At 44.7% G+C, this 22,167-nt stretch overlaps 2 protein-coding genes across 5 annotated transcripts in view; both read right to left on the bottom strand.

Annotated features, from left to right (window-relative positions):
- Positions 1 to 1,482: 1,482 nt before the first annotated feature.
- On the bottom strand, positions 1,483 to 5,422 carry cdv3 (carnitine deficiency-associated gene expressed in ventricle 3). Of its 2 annotated transcripts, none has more exons than XM_068343919.1 (5): positions 5,015 to 5,422; positions 4,215 to 4,291; positions 3,667 to 3,800; positions 3,281 to 3,446; positions 1,483 to 3,197 (listed from the first exon to the last, which is right to left on the bottom strand). In XM_068343919.1, exons 1-5 carry the CDS (start codon positions 5,189 to 5,191, stop codon positions 3,071 to 3,073), a joined length of 681 nt encoding a protein of 226 aa, XP_068200020.1. In that variant the 5' UTR covers positions 5,192 to 5,422; the 3' UTR covers positions 1,483 to 3,070. The 2 variants fall into 2 exon arrangements, with proteins under 2 accessions (XP_068200020.1, XP_068200021.1); XM_068343920.1 differs by having other exon boundaries at positions 3,281 to 3,443.
- Positions 5,423 to 6,552: 1,130 nt separating this feature from the next.
- Positions 6,553 to 22,167, bottom strand: part of tmem108 (transmembrane protein 108) — a 29,739-nt gene continuing 14,124 nt past the window's right edge. Inside the window, exons 2-5 of one of the 3 annotated variants that reach the window (XM_068343843.1) lie at positions 18,096 to 18,179; positions 11,020 to 12,213; positions 10,050 to 10,201; positions 6,553 to 8,806 (exon numbers count right to left, since the gene is read on the bottom strand). In XM_068343843.1, the coding sequence (XP_068199944.1) occupies positions 8,690 to 8,806; positions 10,050 to 10,201; positions 11,020 to 12,213; positions 18,096 to 18,135 (1,503 nt within the window). In that variant the 5' untranslated portion in view covers positions 18,136 to 18,179 and the 3' untranslated portion in view covers positions 6,553 to 8,689. Of the gene's footprint in view, positions 8,807 to 9,069; positions 9,335 to 10,049; positions 10,202 to 11,019; positions 12,214 to 12,437; positions 17,951 to 18,095; positions 18,180 to 22,167 lie in introns of those variants that run through there. The other 2 variants (XM_068343845.1, XM_068343844.1) reach the window with 2 other exon arrangements.

Below are 22,167 nucleotides of genomic sequence, written 5' to 3'. Positions count from 1 at the left end.
TCCCATGTGAAGCACTGCTTCAAACATGGACAAACGCTGTGAGTTTGGCACACAAGTGCGCCGAAACACCAGGTGAGACACTGGCGCTCCCTTCACCAGGTGAGACACTGGCGCTCCCTTCACCAGGTGAGACACTGGCGCTCCCTTCACCAGGTGAGACACTGGCGCTCCCTGCACCAGGTGAGACCGTTTAGTGGTCAGTGGGTGATCTGAAACACCGGCCGCTCCAAGATGCGTTAAAATGGATGAAACAGCGCATTGCGCTGCCAATCGTGTCCGTATCCCTTGAATTGATCACATTAGCGTTCCGATTGCTGACAGTTTGCTTCGTAATTACTTAAACAATGGATCCAACCAGAAAGAGATCTCAAGTCCGGGAACATAATTTAATTTTTAATAAACTTATTTTCAGGCTCTGTTGCTCACACAGTAGAAAATAATAAACCACACACGTCATTTTTAATTTAAAGGTGAAGTGTTTGCTTTGTTCCCTCCACCTGACGTACAGTAACAACACGTCATCAATGATGACGGTTCGAAGCCCGATGGGACGCCATTCAGACGTCACTAATCGTGGGTGGCCGGCGAATGTCCTGGTTCAGGTTCGATGTGTCGCAAAATGACATCATCAGGCTGCCGGAAGAGCTTATCCAATCAGTGTACCTCAAACCTAGAAAGTTAATTTTGAGGTAGCAAGTTAGGTTTACGCCACAAACCATCGGAGTCGTGTGTCCGAGGAGCAACGCTGTCAGTCACGTTCCCCTGCAACGACTCCTTTTCACCAGCAGGTGTCAGTGTCGTAAAGGCTTCTACCTAGACCCGGTTCGAAGGCCCTGAGATCTCGCGAGATGATTGGTCCAAGCGCTGTAACTGAACGGGCTGTGTCCAATCACTGACAGTGGGCGGAACCTTCACGTCTGAAGGCTCTGGCAGTTTTCATAGAACCTGACACTAGTTTGCCGAAATATGATTGGATAGAAAGTTTTTATTTGTAGAGCCCCTTAGATGACATGGAGAGAAAGAAAAAAAAAAAGGTCCATCTTTGCGAGATCTCGCAGTACAAGATTTAATGTCAGTTCCAGTTTTCTACATATAAGATCTTCTGCCATTGATTTAAACATCAAGCACAAAAAATACAAGGAATCAGTTTCTTAAATGAAAAGTAAATTTCACTCCCAACGGAATCCTTGAGTATTTCCATCACTTCATCTTTCCCCTCCTCCTGGCACTCATCTGAAGTTGCTTCATTCTTTTTCTTTTTTTTGCTGTTTGGTTTTGTAAATGTTTCTAATATGAAACTATCCTATTTTGGACTTTTATAGTTTTTTTATTTTATATGAACAACATGAGCTATCTTTAGTACTTCAACAAAATAGAGATTATAGAAAGACAAGTAGATTACTAGAAGAGTTAAATTGACAAATGAACAGTTCCTGAATGGAGACAATTACAAGCGTTTAAAAACTCAGACAAGAGACAATCCACAAGGATCACTTTATTTGTGTTAGGCTCTTCTTTTTTCATGACAAATATCATCCACCCAAAAGTGTCCCAGCAGGAATCATCGCTGCCCGGTCTCTTTTATGGAAAGGACAAACAAAGAACACAAATCCAGTTTTTAATTCACCTCTGATCAAAACTAAGCTTGTAGTAAAAAATATCTGACTATAATCGAACACACCTCTGTTTGGTAGGTGGCTCTGGGGAGTTTGTTTTTATAGACTAAGTTGCTGTAACTGTCTGGACATGAAGTTACATCGACTGCAGTGAGGGGGGTGACCCAGAATGTTTGCTTAGAAAGAACAGCCTGGATTAAAAAAGAGAGGGTGTTAAAACTGGGGTTGAATTGCACCACTTCATCACAAATTGGAGATGTATGGGAGCTCTATTGGGCCAAACAACCTCTACAAACAACTTTTAAGTGATTTACCATCACTTTTCTTGATAATGTAACATCACCTGGTGTCCAACCACAATAAAGCATTTGCAACCAAAAACAACGGTTTAGGATAAGAAAGAAATTGAAATTTCTCTTTTGCTGAGCAGAAAATAAAACAAGGGCGGCAAAAATCAAACGGTTGATAAGAAAAATAGTATCTGTAATCATCAGGCAAGTGACAGCATTCTTAAACAGAAGGATTTTTTAAAATCCATTTGTATGCAGATGTTGTCTGTCAGATTGGAGATCCAGACGAAAGCAGCAGCCTGTGAGACGACAAGCTCAGTTCTCTTCAGATGACACAGCAGTTCCTATTAGTAAGGCCACTTTATATAGAAATTTAAAACGAGGACCACTACCTATCGCATCTTGTCCATAGATCTATGCAGAGTGTCATCACCATGAGGATAAAGGAAAGAAGAAAAAAAACAAGTGAAAGAGCCTCATGGCCCCACTGTAGGTGGAGGCGTTTGATGTTGGTCACCTTCATCACCAAAGCAAGAGAAGAAAAAGAAAAAAAAGTCCACACTGTCACCACCAGCTATACTGCCGAGGTAGTATCGCCACTCAAGAAGCCTCCAATCGCAATGTTAAAAAAAAAAACTCCAAATATCATGTGCGATTGGGTTATAAGGATCTTGCAAAAAAAAAAAAATAGACACTTTCACAGAAGTTTGTAAAATCATCTTGCCTGAAGTCGTCTTTGATCCTCTGTGGCGTCATCGAAGCAAGTTGAAGTCCAGAGAAAAGACGCGCCACACAACTGCTGCTCCGAGTACAACCCACAAAGGGGCAGCTATGTTGTCTCTGTCGCTGCGGCGGTGTTGTACGTTAGGGTGTGTTTTGCTAATTCCTTTTCAATTATTCCCTCCTTCAGCAGCCCCTTCAGATGCAGTCCTTCAGTTTCGCCCGCCAAACATGTGTGAAGTGTGTGACTGATTTCTTCGGAGGGATTATCGCTGCATGTGCTCAAGTGGTGTCGTCGTGTATGAGGGCTCGTGTGTATGATGCTATGTAACCAGTGTGGAGATGGTGGCGGCATGAGCATTTGTCAGGACTGCGATCTTCCTTCGAGGGGGCCGGGCCAAACCATGCTGAAGGGGCCAAGTGACTGGGGGGAGGGGAGCGGCTTTACTTATCCCCCAGGATGGCGTACTGGTTGTCAAGCTGCAACTGCTGCATAGAAGCACCGCTACCCTCCTCTCTCCCGCGGGTCTTGTGTTTCACAACCTCGAAAGTCTTCTCCATTTCCCTGTCCCTGGAAGACAAACACAGGTTTTACTTCAGTCGATTGCGACGAAATGTCGACGTTTCGGTTGCACTGTGTGAAATCCTGCTTACTTGCGTGTCTCCACGTGCTTGGCCGTGGCCAGTAGAGAGGGGAATTGTGCATCGCTGTAGATTTCAGGAGGCCCCTGGTTGTGCGATCGTTTGACAGTGGACAGCCGAGCCCCCGGGGGGCGATATACCCCAGGAGGCTTTGACTCAGGCACCTCAACTTCCTCTGCTAATACAAAAATGACAGAAATAAATTTCCTCAGAGGGGTAAATCCTTTATTTTGTGTGTGTTCCAGATGCTGGAAAATCACTGATTCCAGTAAACTACTACTAGTGAGGGATGGACAACATCAGAACACCAAAACAAAGGTCATCACATGTGAAATGACCTAAAACCAGTCAGACCTGCTTGTCCACAATCCCACCATCAGCTCAGTTTCTTTACTCACCCACGGGTGGAGCAGCAACAGGAGCAGCGCCAGATTTGTTCCAAGGCCCCGACACTTTGTCCGTGCTGACCAGAATTATCTCGCCGTCCTCACCAACCTCTTCCTTTTCATACTCCTCTTCCTCTTTCTCGTCACTGCAAACGTGCAGAAGGCAGTCAAGCAAAGATGAAAACATGATGAGTCATGTGGGGCTTTCATGAAATTAGTCGATCTACTTTTTTCACTTAAGAGAGCAAGTTGTAGCTTCACAACCATCTAGAATACATTTTTAAACTAATTCTGATAAATGTGCATATTAAAAAAAGTAATGACACTATCACAGGTCAGGAACAAAACTTGATAAATTTGGTTAACTTCCACTTATAATTGAAGACAATGTGCAGTTCAGCAAAGGTTACATTACATTGAATTTTAATGAGGGACAAGGTCTTATCGTCATCCCACTTGAGGGCATCAAGGTTGTGACGTAAACAAGTCACAGCCTTGACTTGTTTACGTCACAACAACCCAGCAACTATTGTGATAACAACCCAGGAACTATTCAGTACCTTATCTGTAAAGCCTGGAGCCGCAGCCCGCTGTAATCCACTTCTTTCTGCTCAAACTCTTTCCACTCCTCATCCTCCTGGGGAGGAAGACACACGAAGCCAAAACACATTAGAGTCAAATCTTGATGTCATTTTTATTTGGAGATTGTTGATTTAACTGAAAATGCAATTTAAGTAAGAAAAAAAAAAACACATCTGCAGACTCCAGAACGTTTCACGAAATGTTAACACAGGTCGCATCCATCCGGGCCAGCGTCACCCACCACTGGAACAAGATGACTGAGCACATGTCCTACGATCGAACAGTCACACACATCTTAATGTCGCTTGCAGTTAAAGGGCAGTAGACCCAACCCGTGGACAAATGGCGGCTCGGCCTAGTTGGACAGCCACCGGTCAGAGGAAGGACTGACAGCTTCCCCATGCGAACACAAGGCCAATGACTAAACGTTAAGATTTTGCAGGAAAATGAGGCACAAAAGTGTCACATGAAGTCACATTCCGACACAAGAAGGAAGCAAATGTTGTTAGCACCCTCCAAAAAGCGGGTATCGGTCATGGTTCTTGGCTCGTCACAACGTGTGCCATGAGAAACCATATGCTATGTTAGCTAGCAACCGGCGTTTCCTATCACCGTGTCATTTAATACAGCCGTTAGCATCCAAAATGATGCCTCGTAATTCAAGCGCAATATTGTAGGAAATTAGTTTGCTCTAAGTAGGGTAAAAAATGATGAAGAAATGCTCAATTTGATACCGGCATCTGATAAAAACGCATAGGTAAAAAGTTAGAGTAGTTACCTTTTCAATTTGTGTGTCTTGATTTTCGTTTTTTGTCGATTTCTCCTTCTCTCTTTTGGTCTTTTTGACCATAACAGACGTGGCGGGCTCCTTGCCCTTCCCTTTCTCTTTCTTCTTCTTTTTATCCCGCTTGGCAAAGAAATCGTCCAGACTCTTCTCTGTGGGAACATCCGCCATTTTCAAAGAGCAACGTTAACTAGTTTGGCTAGCTTAACCGAGCAATGACAAATGTAAAAATGTGCTCTCGGATGACGAGAACAGCTGTTCCGGCGATAAGAAAAGAAAGAATTTGTTTTAAATTTGACGATTTAACGTCTGTTATAGGATCATAAAGATCTCCTCCCTCAGACCCCTGGCTGAATCGCTGGATGCGCTGTCAACCATGCCATGCACGGGATATTTGGCAAATCTGTACCGAAACCCGGAAGAATTTCGACGTTCACCCGGAAGTAGTAGGAAAGCTCTACGTCATTCATATTTTTTTTCCCGATTTTATTTATTACTAGTTTACATCGTATTTTTAATTTTAACAGATTTTAAATTCGGGATGAAATTGTCTTCATTTAATTTAAATTATTTTAAAATATTAAAATTGTTGTTTTTGATCTTGAAAGGAACACTTTTTCTTACAGCTACAAAACAACCACTTATTTATTCGAATGTAGAATAAAATTCAATGCACAATAAAAGTAAATGACAAATGATAGGAAATATTAGAGAATTTTACATTTTCAAATAACAGATCGATGGAATATATCAGTATTTAACTAATCAGTTACATCACAGTTACAGTCATCGGGATCATCCATTTGAAAATAACAAATACTTTATTAATGGTTAAAACACACCATTATGTATCATTGTGAAATTTTAAACCTGAGTTAAGGTTTTTAGTCATTACTGCTTTTACGGTTTGTTTATATTTATATGTACTCGTGTGTGAATCAAAGTCTCATCTTCATCTTGACTTACCTTATTTCAGTTTTGTCAATCTTTTTTTTTTTTTTACATGCATTTTAAGACCTAAGAGGGGAGAATACCTCAATGCAGTTCCTCACAATATTTCAGGGGGAATCATAAGTTTTAACTTTACTGATAATATCCTCTAAAATTCTGTTTTTTGTTTGAGACAGGAAAAAATGATCTACAATGGTTCTGGAAAGTCTGCTCAGACAAAATGTCCCAAACAACATATAAAGAATTTCAAGTATGGGCACAAAGACATCACTTTTGGCAGATAAAAGCCAGCTTTCAGCTCTTAGTAAAACTCAAATCCAATTAAACCAGTCCTCAGCAGTAAAGCAGGCTTGTAAACAATTATTGAACTGATGTCATGTTACAAAAAAGCTGCTGATCATTTGACCAGATGCAGCCCCAGAACACAATGAGAAAATTCCAGCACACTGCATGAATTGATGCACTGCGTTTGGCCAGCCTGTCAACACTGCTTTGTTGTAGTGACGTGGTTTGACATTATGACAAAATCCTGTTTTGAATTTGTTTTAAAGAGGATAGATGAGAATAACAAAACAGTGAAGTCTTTTTTCCTTCTTTTATTGCTCAGCAGTAAAAAGTACAGTGTATGCTACAGTACAAAAAATACATAATGTTGAACACTGCACCACTGTGCCACTGAACGTTTTGTAAAATATCCACTTTTGAGCGTGCAAAATAAGAAGCCCAGCTGTGAGCACCCGATGCAGGAAATACCAATGTGTTTCACCGTCATTCGGCATCTGTCATCACTTTTTGAATCAGTGATTTCAGAACATTTCACAATGCAGAATACCTTAAAGCGACGAGAGGCAGGCAGCGCTGATTATTGAAGAAATTTGCAACAATGCAAACAGATGATAGAAGGACCACAGATTTGGAAAAAAAAAAATCCAGCACGCTTTTTGCATTAAACGGCCTCTCTGTGTGCACACTGTAAATATTCAGCATGACATTATGTATCTCAGTGGTGAATAAACAATCATTCAACCTCCTGGCAGAGATGAGTGCAGTGATGGACAGCCGGTATTTACGGAGAGGGACGTTTACAGTAGCAAGATTGGTTCTAAGATTGGTTCTACAGCGCTGAGAAGTTCTCTCTTGAACTGGGATATTACCAGCAGCCACTCCACAAAGCAGACAAGCGACAAACAGACAGACCAACGTACAAATGCACAAACGGACGTACACAGAGGAACAGGTAAAACGGAGCTGCAGGCGACACACAGTGTTGTCTGACTGAAAGTAACAGTGATATTTGGTTAAGGGGCAGCCTCCACACTTTACTGCACAGTCCAACAGTCAACTCAAAGCACACACACACACACACACACACACACACACACACACACACACACACACACACACACACACACACACACACACACACACACACACACACACACACACAGAGATATATAAAGGGCCAACAGAAGGAATTAAGACATCTATGTGGTCCCTCTTTAGAGAAGCTGGTGACACGAGGGGGAAAATCTTTTCAAGTCCGTTATAATATTCTGCTTGACTCCACCATTAAAATCTGGGCCGGCATTTATCAAGGGGCTAAAGGTCGAATTTTGGACCCAGCTTAAAGTAAAAATACAAACAAAATCTATTTAATCACAATTTCTTTTGGCCTAAAAGTGTTTCTGAAATGAAAACAATGAAAATAAAACTAGTTCTTGATTTTAGCAATTCTCATACATCGGTCCTATCCCACCTACCTAATTCCTCTTTTGTTACGATCCCCTTATTATCAGATTTTATTAATCTACCAGCTGTAAGATTTCTTTCTTGCTGCACATTCCATTTTTTTAAACAGTTTTATTCAGATTGTAAGGATTAAAAATACTTTACGCTTGCAATGGCTGCTTTCTTGGCCTTTTATGAGCAGCAGAAACACGGGGGTGAACACACATAAACAAATTATCTCCAAGTTGACATGTTGATAACATATCTGACCTGATTTAAATATCTCACATATTTGGAGCAGCGGTATCATCACTTTGAGCCATGAAGTCTAACATCCTCTTTCTGCCAGCATTTTCTTACTCTCTACCAACTCTTAAAATAAATATAACTGTAACATATAAGAAGTTTTATCATAGGTCGAATAAATCCATGTCTCTGATTGGCTGCTCACTTGCTTTACAGGTCTCAATCACTTTTAGCAACAGCAAAAGTGTAATTTTGATAAACATGGGCCCTGATTTCACGATCAATAAATCTGTGTTTCCCCCCAACCAAATTCATAGGTGCTATATTCAAGTTCAACAGGCTATAAGTATTTTGGGATTTATTTTAAAATAAAATCGCAGACAGCATCTTTAACATCTTTACATCACTTTCCTCTCTTTCTCAAGCAGGTTTCATGTGGCGACACTCACCGCCGTCATCGAGTCACCGCCGTGAAACGAAACCACAAATACTCTGTATTTTATAAAGACAATAAAAACCCTTTATCACAATTAAGCCATTTGTAGAAAATGTACATCAGAAAAATATGCGGGTGCATTCTCTTAGTAAATAGTGATTCTTTCCATCACTCTTCTCTCTGTTCTTTAGGTTTGTCATGTACAGTATAAAGTCAAAGTCTCTGAATATTTACCACATGTATAAAATAGACAACAGCAGGGAGGGGGAAGAGGAGGCGGATCTGACAGTGGTTTTCTTTTTCTGTCTCTAGATGGCCGACGCTTTGTCTCTGTTGATGAAGAGGGTCTCCTGGCAGAAGGGGTTCACCAGCACCATGCTGCTGCCGCTGTAGTCTCCATTCGGGGGGAGACAGGTGTCATAGTCCTGCAAAAGCACAAATAAAGTGTGTTAGCAAAGGCTGACCGATGAGGCAAAGCGCCATTAGGGCTCACGCTGCAGTCTACTCTATCTAAGTCCTTCTATAAGCAATGAGCAGGCAGAAGCAAAGGGAATAAATATGGGCTTGTGGCACCCCAGGATTTTTAATGGGCCGGCAAACTGAGAAGTTTGATACGAAAAGGAGGAGGAGAGAAAGATGAACAAGCTTCATGAGTGGAGGCACAAAAGGGAGGGACGTGGAAATGGTTGGTGAAGGTGAGTCAGCAGTAATAAGGCAGTGCTGCAGGAGGGAGGATGAAAAATAAAATGACTTTACAACAGGAACCAGGCTATTTAATGAGCACAGGGACAATCAAATCAAGAAAACGACTTCATTTTTTGGGTTCATGATCATTTCTACGTTTGTCTACAGCTGCAAGGAAGTTTCTCTACAGGGATACATATTCAGATGAACACGACACCTGGGAGTCACCAAAGGCATCCAACACATGAGCCAACCTCAGCTGGCCTCTCCTGACGCGGCACAAGGGATGCAAAATGAGCAGAGGAAGAGGAGTGAAAGAAATGGGACACGGTGAAGTGGTTGTGAGGGTGAAGGTGGCCAAAACATGCAAAGAGAACACAGCAATGGTCATCCAAAATGAGGAGGGAAAGAAAAGGACTGCAGATGCAACAGCAATTTGAAAATTATAACGTGTAATGTGGTAAAACGGCCATCAGATGGCGCTTTAATCACTAAAACGTCACAAATTACTAAAACGTGAAAGAATTACAGCGAGTCATGTTGTCACTATTATAGAACCCAAATATAACTTTAAGAAATAAACAATAGATGGACAAAGGCATTTCAAAATAAAAGTCCTTGACTTAAGACAGGCAGTGTTATGTGAATTTTAATTTAACATTGAATAAACTCCAACAGCCCGAAAAACATATAAACGCTGGGAATGAGTGCACAGGACATAAATCCAGATATTTTGAGAGATTAATGATTAATCACCAGGGTGTTGGATGGATTTTTGAAATAACATTTTCACAGCAGCTGCATGAAAACATTTGACCAACTATCAGCCAAATATTGCACAATTTTCTAAGTGTTCATAACAAAAACATAGAATTTCACAAATTTTATTAATTTGTGTAACTTCTTTACTAAATTCGTGATGGCGTTCACATCTGCAGGCCCTGAGGCCGACTGACTTTCATCAGTCGTGCCGGTAGGTCGTACCTCGCTCTCCAGAGTGTGTATCTCTCTGGGCAGCTCCACGGCGTGCCTGCTGAAATAATCCATGGTGATGGCGTTGTTCCAGTAGCTGAGGTTGTTCTCCTGATTCGAAGACTTCTTCTTCCTCCTCATACAGCAGACCGTCAAAAGCACAGCTAGGATAAAAACAAACAAGGAGGTAAAAAAAAAAGAAGAACAGGTAGAAAATCACCTTTAGTGGCTGCTCAGGTCGACCCTGAAAGGTTTACAGATGATATAAGATGCTTGGATTACAATAAAAATCCAACTAGGAAAACTATTAAAATTGTCTACTGGATAAAGAAATTGTGGCTTTTAATAATTTTGTGCTACACAAAAAAATGAAAGATTTCCTCCCAATTAAAAAAACAACAACAACCCCTCAGGAAACATGAAAGAATAGTTAATCATGAAAGACGAAGAAATCTTTTCTCCTCTAACAAACCAAGAAAAGTGTCTGGCCTGAGGAGGAATCGTAAAGCTGGATGAAAACACTTCCCCTGCCTTGCTCTTATTTTACCAATCTCTTCTATTTAATTTAAAAAGGCACTTTTAAATGAGTGACATCGCCGAGAAAACCATATATGAAATGAGGAAATTCTAACATTTTATTACGACATCACTCGGCTGTCATCTCCAGTGAAATGCTTCGCCTTTTCCCACCCCCGGAGAGAAAGACCGGCTGTCAGTCTAACAGCCATTAAGTTCATTTTAGCATTAAAACAAGGAAATGGGAGCAGCACTTCTGCCAAAGAGTAAATCAATGTTCAGATGAGAAACTTTTTTGCATTTTATGTTGTTGTTTTTTTCCTGGATTTTTCTGCTTTCAAACGGAGCTAGCCGCTTACCTATGTCTCCACTTTTTTTTATGCTAAGCTAAGCTAAATTACCGGGTTTCAACTCGGGGTCATCCAACCTAGATGGTAATGTTTTTTCGCGCTCTAAGGTGACTTACAACATGTGGACACGGTGACGCTGATGGCGAGCACGATCCACACGATGTCCATCCTGCTCAGGCAGATGGTCATGCGGGACGGCGGCGATTCCACAGTGGGGCCTGAGCTGTTGCCGGGCGTCCACGGGTCCTGGGTGTTCAGGAAGTTCCCGCCGGCTGTGGAGGGGGGCTCCAGGCCATTCCTCTGAGCAGACACCTCCTCCACGGAGCCGTTGGAGAGCAGCCCGCCGTACGCCGTCACGTTCCCCGACCCGTACCCCAGAGGGGCATTGTCTGTGCCATTACCGAGGACGACCTGATCGTGCCCCCCATCTGTGGTGGTTTCATTGGGGGCGGTGTGGTTGTCTGGGGTGGATGTTGGATTCTGCGTGGCGAGGCTGGGCCCGGTGGACGGCGTTGGCGAGGACGCGACGGACGTCTGATTCGATGGCGGGCCGTCCACCGGGGTGACAGACGACACCCCTGCCTCCACCTCCAGTTCAGCGGTGGGGGTCTCGTTCACTGCGTGCACCTCCCTCAGGGTGATGGAATGGTGCAGCGGACCCCGAGCGTGCTCCCTGAGTTTCAGGCTGAGGGCAGATCCTGCTCCCCAGGGGGAAAGGGGCGGGAGGCCGGGGTCAGTGGGTTCCTCCACGCTCAGCTTCAGAGGCTCAGTGTGTGCTGATCCAGAGCCGGACATAAGAGCCTGGGGGCCCGGAGCCCCCCTGGCAGTAGAATCTACATCTATATTTAGGACTGCTGTGCTGGGGGACGCCAGATTCTCACTATCCCGGGTAACAGTGGCAAGAAGCGGGGCAGGAACTTGAGGTACCCTGACCAGTTTGTGCAAATGGCCTTGGTCTACAGTGTTGGAGTTCAGCTCCAGGGCCGGGTTCCCCAGACCCTCAGTGCTCACAGTGTTTGGGGTGACAGTATCTCCACCCAGGCTGGAAATTTGGGTGGAGTACAGCGAGTCCGAGGGATGGGGGGCGACAGCAGGGAGGATGATGTTCGAGGGCCGAGCGCCTCGCGTGGATGACCAGTCGCCGCTGCTGGAACCTTCAGGATGCCAGTCCTGGGAGCGAGGATGGGGGCTAGATGGGGGGCTGCTGCGAGAGGTCGCCATGGAGACAGGACCCCGGGATGTCTGGGTGAAGTACAGCTCCTGTGCTGATGAGACCAGTCCTGCTGATAGTGCTAGGAATGCTAGAACACCTGCAAAGAGAGAAACACAATAATTACATTTTATAAAACCGAAAATGACGTAAAAGTGCATTCGTGGGGGGAACATCAGTCCCATTTTGTTATCCAAAATGGGACTGTGTGTGTGTGTGTGTGTGTGTGTGTGTGTGTGTGTGTGTGTGTGTGTGTGGGAGCGACTGAAATTAAACCTCAGTATGTGTGTGTGTGAGATGATTGGTGACAAAGAAATATCTCACCTTGTGCTACAACGTGGCTCGCCGCTGTGTTTTGAATATTGTTGGACGACAAAGGAGAGTTGTGCTTTTGGAAACACGATGCTAGACGTGTGCAATATTGTCAATCCCTGATACACAAATTTATCACGTTGTGGCGATCGCTTAAACATGCTGCTGCCGTAGTAACTATGGAAACCCGGCTTCCTTTTAGGAAAAGGGCAGAAGATATAGAGAAAGAAGAGGAGGTGAGAAAAGAAAGCAGTCAGCAAACACTCGATATCAATAATCTCCGTTTTGTTTTGGAATCTCCTCCTTCGTCTGTTCTCTTTGTTCAGATGAGGAGTTAAATCAAACCACAGCCGAGACCCGAACCCCCGACTCTTTAATCCTGGCCTCGGAATCATTAATCATGTTCCTCCATACTCAATCATACAGACGCGCCGCAGAGAGGGTCCAGGACCATCTTCCATTACCCGAGCCCATCACGTCTCTAATCCACAGACCCCACTCCAGACCGCGATCTGCGGAGATAACTCAGATTTATGACCGCCCGTCTCTCCTCAGATGATCCTCAAGACGAGGGAACGGAAGACAAAACGTGTCAAAAGCTTCGGTTTTGAGGTTATTGTCCATCAGGAGAACTGTGGTCACATTCAGAGAGATTTAGAGGAAATTATTCACTAGGAAAAAAAACCCTCTAAGAAAAAAAATCTGAATCCAAAACTGAACAGAATTAAATCATTAATAAGATCTCAAGATGCATCCCAGGATGAGTGAATCTGAATTTAAATTCCTGGAAAAAGGAGAAGAAAAAGATAGAGGTCACTTAAGAGCGGTGATGTTAGAAGTCCTCTATCTGGCATGGGTGACTGGATTGTTACCCAAACCTGGATGTCACAATCTGGCAACCCAACACTCAGTTTCTCCTGAATTAAACATGAAACGCCCAGACGATTCCCTTTAGAAACTAAACACTGACAAAAACCTCTCCTGATGACGCCAGGAGATCAGAATCCGGCGGTTTCACCCTGATCTGCATGGAGGTTAATATTCTTTACAGTTTAGTGACATCATATTTTATTAAAGATCACATCTAACATGCAGGAGGGGGGACTCTTTCCACTATAATGGTGAAAACCGCTCATTTTGGTGAGCTGTAATGACCACACACAGTGTCCTTTTGCTGTGGCGTTTTCATTTCTTAATAAACACACACAGCAGCAGTCGGCCATGTGGGTGTAATTTGTCACGACGGTTGTGCATCTGGCTGATGGAGTGAGAGTGTAAAGAAAGACAGAACCCAGCCCCACCTCCACAAAGACCCAGAGAATTAACCAGACAGGTGATTGAAAAGCCTCCAGAAGCAGGCGAGCTTTATGGACATCCATTATTGAGGGCGCCGGGAGGAATATCTGAAAACCCAGATAGAAAAGAGGAAGAATGGCGAGGTCGGGTAGGGGTGGGGAAATCTGGGAAGAGGAGGCCAAAGGTGCAGCTGGAGTGAGAGTGGGTGGGGTGTGGGTGTTTCATCAGTGATAAGACACCGACAAAAGCATAAAGGTTGGATTAGACGTATTGAATCGAGGAGCAAAAAGGGGACACTAAAGGGGAAATAAGGTGGGAGGAATGGAAAAATATAGGAAGAGCTTTTCCAATTAAGAAAAAAACTGTCTACTCAGCAGGATCTTTGAACCATCGTGCCTGGTGGCTGTTTTCATCCTGATCCATCTCCCATCACGCCGACACAAAGAGGGCGAAGAACGAGCACTATTGGTCAGGAGACGACAAGAACAGCAAAATTGTTGCGCTAAATTTCAATGGTGACAGTTAAATAGAAGCGTGGTGCTTCTGTTTTGTGGTTTATGGGATTGGAGGGTGACAAAGGCGGGCGACTGACGACCGGCGGGCAACACCATGAGCTCTAAAGTCTCCAATCTGGCCTGAAAAATCCATTCATTTTTCTATAAATCGACTAATTCTAACATAATCTATAGAAAAATATCAAAATTTCTCTCAATATTAAAATTCAGTAGGCGTATTGGGCTTTAATTAGATTGAATATATTTCAATGCTAACCCCCACACCCCTGGATGACACCGTTATCACTCACACCAACCTGTTGCCTTCACTATCTCGATCCCACAGCCACACGCTATAACATCACGGAGACTGACAACAACCACGTGAAATGATTGTGAGATTACACCCCCATACATTTGACAACCGCCGCCAACCTGCCATCCGTTTCCTGAGCTATAGATATATGGAGGGAGGGGGGAATTAATGCAATGAGAGCTGCTGAATTAGGGCTCTTTGGAATGCATGGGAAGCTGGTGACATCCGTTACGGTGCTCCACCATTGATGCCATCGGGGGGCATCAATAAATCATGTGGTAAAGCAGGTTCCTGCTCGCTGATCCAACACCGCCTTTGTCCCGCCGGTCGTTCACGTCTAGTCTCAATGTCAGGGCGTGAGGGGCCGAGCGGCTGTCCTCCAATCTGAATTTATTCTGGAGGAATTTTTAAAAAAAATCTGTCCTGCTGATAATCTGCTTTACATTTTGGAAACGGACCTAATCATAAATTATCTCGAGGCTCATGCGTCATGATTCTATCAATCTAATCAATCATAGCGCACAGCATGCAGGATATCAGTGCACGTACAGTCGTCTGGCTGCATGATTAATCCTCATGAATGCAGGGATATTTATCTTTTCTTTTTTTTTTTTTTCAGGGGACATGTGATGTGACTCAAACAATCTGCCTACCAAGCAAACGTTGGAGGCCGGTTGTGTCACGTCATCGGCAGACAGCTGCTAAAACCCAAGAGGCGCTACAGCAGCACCAAAAATAGGAGCTGCAGCAATCATTCATCAATAAGACCATTGAGGATTCATCCAGCTGCAGATCCTTCTTTCTTCGTCACACAGCCTGAAAGAACCAAGATGAGGGAGCAGAATGTGTCAGAAATAAGGTGTCCAATGGGAATCCGGCTGAAGTCACGTGTTAAAATGAATGACGCTGCAGCATCACGACAGAATCAGCATCGCGAAATAAAGAATGAGATGTAAAATGCAGATGAGCCCCCTTTCCAGAGGGATAAACATGTTGAAGTGCTGCTTTAGAAGCCCCAGGGGCATTGACCCATAACGGAACATTAAAGATGTCCTCCTCACCACCTGGCCGATCCCCCGCATCACAGCCGTCTTTATGCTAATAGCAACCGCTCCACGCTAACAGACAAACCTCTCTGGGATTCCCCCCGAAATCCCTCGGGGCAAACGGAGAAGTTCTTAATCTCCCACGCTCATCGGAATACCAATGAACCTTCGTCACGTCGTCCCGACATCGCCGTGGCTCGGCCAGCGGAAACAAAATGAATCCACGTGTCGTTGGTGAGGGTAAAAAGTCGACATCAAGGAATCATAAGTTTTAAATGAGGAGTTATGCCGAAGGGAGTTAAGTTTTGGCGTGCAGACAGACGCTTTTATCCAGGAAGGGAAAGCTGTCCGACGAGCCGGCGGGGAGATGAGGTTACCTCACCTGGACAGAAAGACCGCCGTCGGATTGGACCGACCTCGACGCACCACCAGATCCACTAACACGACTACGACTAGTCCAAATATCAGAAAACATTTATAATAGATAACAGAATCAACAAAAATCAGGACACAAACCGATTTACTTTCATTTTCGTGTTGAGAGATGTTGATAATGGGATGTCATGTGTTACTACGACAACTAAAAATGACTTCCCCTGCGACTAATAAGAACAGCAAGTCTGTTTATCCGACAGAGCCTCCATAAGTTGGACATAAGAGTTTCCTCATGTGGGAATGTAGAAACATCCTGGTGTATAAATAGTGCAAATTCCGCTGCTTCACTCTTGGGTGTGTTTGTCTACCATCCTGGGCAAAGCGTCTGTCCCATGAGGTCGGGGGGTACAGACAGATAGGGTACATCCTGTGCACCGCTAGAACCGTCCCGGTGGAGGTGGAGGGCTTCACATGGGCGGGGGGCCGATGAGGAGCGGGGCGGGAGCCTCAGATGCGAGCCCCGAGATAAGAGGGGGAAGCTTTGGTAACAGGATAATGGCTTCCTGTTTGAGCGCCGCGGTAATTGTTTTCCAGGTTAGAGCGGCTTTGAAAAGAGTCGTGTTTATCTGAGACTCAGGCGGAGGGAGAATGTTAAAAACAAGAACAACAAAGAGTTCTTTGCGCTGTTTACTGGAATAATGATTTAGCTGCAGTCGCCGTGACAGCGGAAAGTGATCTCACAGGAAGGAGAAACGCTAAACAGGAAGCTGAATGGAATCTGAGGAGAACACCAAATTGCAGGCCTGAAGTTACAGATACCGAACAAATTGTACAAGTACGAAAAGGAGGAAAACCAGCACAAAAAGCTGACAGGAGGACAACAGAACAACTCCTCCTGCTCTGATGTCTGGAGCGATTTCTTATCGTCCACCTCCATATGCCTGCAGCACAGCGACCAGCTCCTGCAGCCCGAGGAAGAAGAGGCACATCTCAGCCGGTCCAAATGACAGAGAGATGAGAAACCCCCCCAGTAGGGATTTCAGGTGGGTCCGCACACCAGGACCCCTTCAGGCTGCACCTGCACCAGACATGTTAAGCTTTCAAATGCTGGATTGAAGTGACTGAAAGTAAAAGAAGAAGCTTGAAATACAAGCGAGTCCATAGCCTTGACTCAAGCTACCCAGATTAAAGTTCTACCCATGATCCTCCTCTGCTGCAGCTCGCAACGGTCCGGTCCGACTTGAACCCAATTGAAGCAGGATTCGTCCGCCTACAGATGTCGGCTGCGTTGCCCTGAGGTGGATCTCGGTGGGGTTGCTGCATCCCTGATATCGTCAGGCTGTTCAGCCAACAGTCAAAAAACTTGTTGGGTCCCAGACTGACCCCCGTGTTCCGTGTTCATTTGATATTCTAAGCTGGTAGCCTGCCGGGGGCTTCGTACACCCACTCCCAGAGCCGGGATCCTGTCTTCGGAATTTAAAGCAGCACAGAGGCTATAACTATTACAGCTGAGGAGAGACAGCAGCAACGGGTAACAGAATGAAAAAAGTTCATTCAGGCGGGACGGGCGGGTCACATGCGAAGATGGATACGACTCTCACGCCTCACGGTCATAAATATAAAGCTGCTACCAACGGCATGAAGAAAGAGCAGAGGAATCCATTCAGCTCGGGCCTCTGAATGCCACCAAACTGCATGTAAATGATGTTTTAATTAACATCTTGTGCTACGTGCTACTGATGTGTTATTTATGAGCTATTGAGTAGCACAAAGCACCTGCATTTCAGCTGTGGCTTCATACTGTATATATATATATTCGTATAACAGAAAAATACAAAACTGGTTCCAATCTTCTTAACTTACAACCTGTAAGAAAAGTGACTCAACCCTTTTTGCTAAAATGTCAAACTACTCCAAGAAACGTCTGAAATTTAATAACACAGAAATGAATGAAAAGGACGTCGTGACGACCTCAGATGTGCGATGCCTGAAAGTGCTGTCAAAATAAATAAATAAATAAATAAAGGAAAAAGGTGTTGATCTCTTTTTAAGGACAGATCTGAGATGCCGACTGTGCGTTCCGGGTCACCGGCCGGCCGACCCCGGATGCCCTGTGGACGCCTCCCTTGTCGGGTCTACTCACTCAGCAGCTGGCAGCGCAGGACCTGCAGGCTTGTCTTCATGGTATCATGTGATCCGGCTCCTCCTCCACAGTGCTCATGGTTCTCTGGTGAAAAAAAATACAGAGGGGGTAAGGTGAAACTCAGGTGTCCAAATCACACCGGTTCGGGTATCAGTGAAAAATAATGCTATTTTAAACCATCTGTGGATGAACTGAAGCGTCCATCAGCGTTCACATCCAGTTAAACCATTATGGAGTATTAAACATGGACCAGTAAGCTTCAGGGCAGTGACTCACTGATGGCCTTCTATTAAATGAAAGGCTGCACACACTCATCTCCTTTTGCACCCTGAGGAGTGTGTGCACGTTTCCCTCCCATTGTGGAAACCCTCTTGGGCATCATGCGCCCGCGCCACCTCGAAAGAAGTGTATTCAAACGTACACACACACACACACACACACACACATCGACGAAACTGTATTTGACCTCGTCGCTCCGGAGGGGCGCGGCTCAAACCGTCCCGTGTTTCCGGCGGGGATGAGGCAGCAGCCAATGTGAAATGTGAAAGATCCTTTCACAAGACTCACTTCCTCCGAAATGCTGCCTCATTCTGGAGCGAACTACATCCGAATCATCCTGTTTACATCAAGGCAGCTCCGGCAACGATTTAATGCTTGTGAAATATGCAGGGCTACAAAAATGAATGACTCAATTCGCAGATTAGTTTGCAAAAATATTCCGTCTATAAATGGTAGAAGCAACAGCAAGACTTTTCCCGAGCAGCAGAGCTGTTAAATATTTAAGCGCGGTTAAATATTTATATACTACAGTAACTCAGATCCATTCAGCTGCAGCATCTTTATCTCTAAATAATAATAAAAACTCATCTTTTGCACCTTTTTCCTTTTACAGGCGACAAAGGAAGAATAAAAGAATGTAAATAAAGTTCAATAAGTTACTGAAGCGGCTTTCGAGATACGCTTTATTGTGACAAATGCACGCAATTTTCTCCTTGTTCCAAATGAATTCCCAGATGTTTGCTGCTCTGCTCCTGACTCACACCTCCCGACTTTAATGGCTCGGCCTGGACGTTTGCAAAAGAGATGAGGCTGCAGGAAAACAGGAGTATCAGCACAACGTTTTCTTCACCCCCCTCCCACACCCCCCGGATTCACGTCTGAACAAGTGCCACTCGTCACAAGCAACACCTGTGGCGACACCCTGATGCTGCATCGCGTTCCTGACCAGATGAGCTCAAACAGGGCGGTCGAGCCTCTCCGTTGTGATTACATCTCATCAGCGTCTGCCACGCCAACACGGACTAACCACGGCAGCGAGGTGTTAGAGGGAGGAGGACAAGCTGCAGGGGGAAAAAGACAAGTAGCTCTGGCCTCCTGCCGAGGGAATTATAGCTCAGCTTTGCTCACGCGGTCGAGAAGAAGATAAAACATGATGGCAGTAAGGATCTCAGCGCTGTCACAACCAAAGACGAGATAAGACGTTCACATGCATGCACCTGTTGCATGCATGTGTTAAAAATCATCAACTTTTTTCTCAACCTCTGCAGAGCTTTGGAACCTGACATCTCTTCAAACCGTCTGTTGTTCCCCAACCAGACTTCCAGGATCACAGTTTTATTGTCTCACCAGCAACAAAAAATCTCACAAAGCCTTTTTGATTTTTTGTTTTAAAGCCATGCTGTTCGGTCTGAATGTTCAATAAAACCTGGAGTTGAGGAACTTTACGAGCAGAATGTGTTTGTGGAGTTATGAAGTGGAAAAAGGTAATAATTTTCCCTGTATCCAAGGAGGAGGAGGAAGGATGCCTGCATCATCTATGAGCCAAAAATTAAGACCAGCAGGGTAAGAGGTTTGTCTTTGCAACTGGAAGAAAGAAAATTTTGAAATACTAAACAGAAACATGACATCAGAGCCGATTCTCCAATAATACAAATGTCCTTCTTCACGCCATCGCTTGATTACTTTCCACTGCACGACCCAGCTTCCTGCCAGACAGGGGGGAAAAAATGCATGGGAACAGACATGCACACAGATGACAGCCGTCACCGTAGCAACCCTAATAGTACATTAAACTCTGATTCAGTCATGACAACAGTTCATGTCTCAAACAGTGCTGCGAATAAAAAAAAGGGAGCAAATCTGGAGTGAAAGAGAAGCACCAACCAACAATCAGTCCCAGTTCCTGAAGGTTCCACGCCGTGAGCTCTGAATAGCGTCCCTGGATGGAACGCAGGTGAGAGGTCAAAGCCAAGGTCACCGCAGACGTCACAATGAAATAGAGCTGCTACGCCACCTCTGTGCCACCAGCGACGGGGATAACAATGCTTTTAATTTTGGACTTCCGTCCATTCTGTGCAGAAGTTGTGGCAGCAGGCTGGCGTCTCGCCCAGAAAGGCTGCAGCCTGAGAGCTTTTCCGTAACGAGAAGAGGAGGAGGAGGGAGGTGTGGGAGTCGACAACAACAGTGTGAACCACAGTGTTATGGCCTAACAGACAACTGATAGCGGACCTGCAATCTCCACTCTTCTGATTTGATGATGCCAGAGTCTCACGCTGTTGTTTATCTCTTCATTTGGAACCAGAGAGAGGCTCTCAGCTTCTGTCTAAGGGAGGAGGTACAGATACAGCCCAAAATAAAAAATAAAAAAATTATCAAGGTGGCCCTGATCGTGCCCCGGACCAAGAGGTTTAAGAATGGATCAGTAAATGCGTCACGGTAGCCGATAATCTGGGCCGAGCGTCAGGAGCGAAAGTCCCAGACCAGTTTTCTCAGGAGAATGGAGGTGAAATGGAGCCCATTCTCCTGCTGTACGCGCCGGCGCTAGCGAGCGCGATCCGAAGTGGATCATTCACGGTTGCATCAGCGCTGAACAATGTAAGAAAACCCAGGCTTTGCATGATCTCAGTCTGTATTTCATGTTATTTCCTCAGCCCTGCCTTTCCGTGGACACCCAGGGGACTAACCCAAACAGTGGGAAGTCCATTTTTCTTTTTCTTTTTTTATGTCGTTTTATCCTTTGATGGAAATCAGCAAACATTCCTCGATAGCGTGTCCGTGTGTTTTCTCATGTCGGTGTAGATACGGCCAGAACACATCGGTTGCGAACAAGGCTTTACGTTTTGAAGGTGACCTTGCAAAATGGGCAGCTCTTTGGCGCCGATCATGTAAGGCTGACTCATTGTGTAACAGGGAAGCTGATTACTATTTAAAGCTGGGAACAGTTCTATTCTTCTGTTATTGGGAGGCTTATAAACCTGGAGAACAAGGGAAAGTCTGTGACTTAATTGTCCGGCCGGAGTAAACACAACAACCAAATCATTACGAGTATTGATTCAATGCAACAACAGGCCTGAATTAAATGCAAACTGCAAGGCAACAAAGCAGGAATTGGTTTCCAGGGAGTTTCTAATCCTTCCACCCCCCCCCACCCCCGTCGATGATGACTTTATTGCTGAATCATAGCGCCGAGCTGCATGTGCGTGGCCCTGGATGGTAACGCCGACGGGGTGAGTGTTTAGTGCTGCATCACGGAGGCTGGCTGGGAATGTGTGTGTTATCAATCAGGCCCTGTACAGCGACGTACCCGTCATTAAAAGAGCATTAGGTTCCCAGCATGCCGTTCACTCCGACTGTCTCACTGGAGGAGACACATCATCCTTTCTGTTCCAACCAAACAGCACTACATGTTGTTTACGCCGTGTATGTTACACACATGAACCTGTCCTCTTAGTTTTTTGCCATATTTGTGCAGCAAGTATTTTTATCATATAGAGCAAATATATGGATGTCAGGGGAGTACAGTTTGCTGGATGAGTTCCAGCAGCTTCTGCACACATTTGAATTTCGTTATTTTATGGTTTTCTGAGTCTGGATGCTGCAATTTTTTAAATCTAAGACGACTACAATTGATTTCCAACATAAAGAAACGTGAGCTGCTTATCAAACCTCTCAGAAATACTTTTTATTTATGTATATTTGGCCACTTTATCGAGAGCTGGATGGATATATGGACATAAACGGGGAGTCCAGCTAACAGACGCTTGCATAAAGACAGACCACAATAGGAACACCT

The sequence above is a fragment of the Antennarius striatus genome, chromosome 20, assembly GCF_040054535.1.
Source record: "Antennarius striatus isolate MH-2024 chromosome 20, ASM4005453v1, whole genome shotgun sequence".
Taxonomy (NCBI): domain Eukaryota; kingdom Metazoa; phylum Chordata; class Actinopteri; order Lophiiformes; family Antennariidae; genus Antennarius; species Antennarius striatus.
The sequence above is the reverse complement of the archived record's forward strand: the minus strand, read 5'-3'. Positions and strand labels throughout refer to the sequence as shown.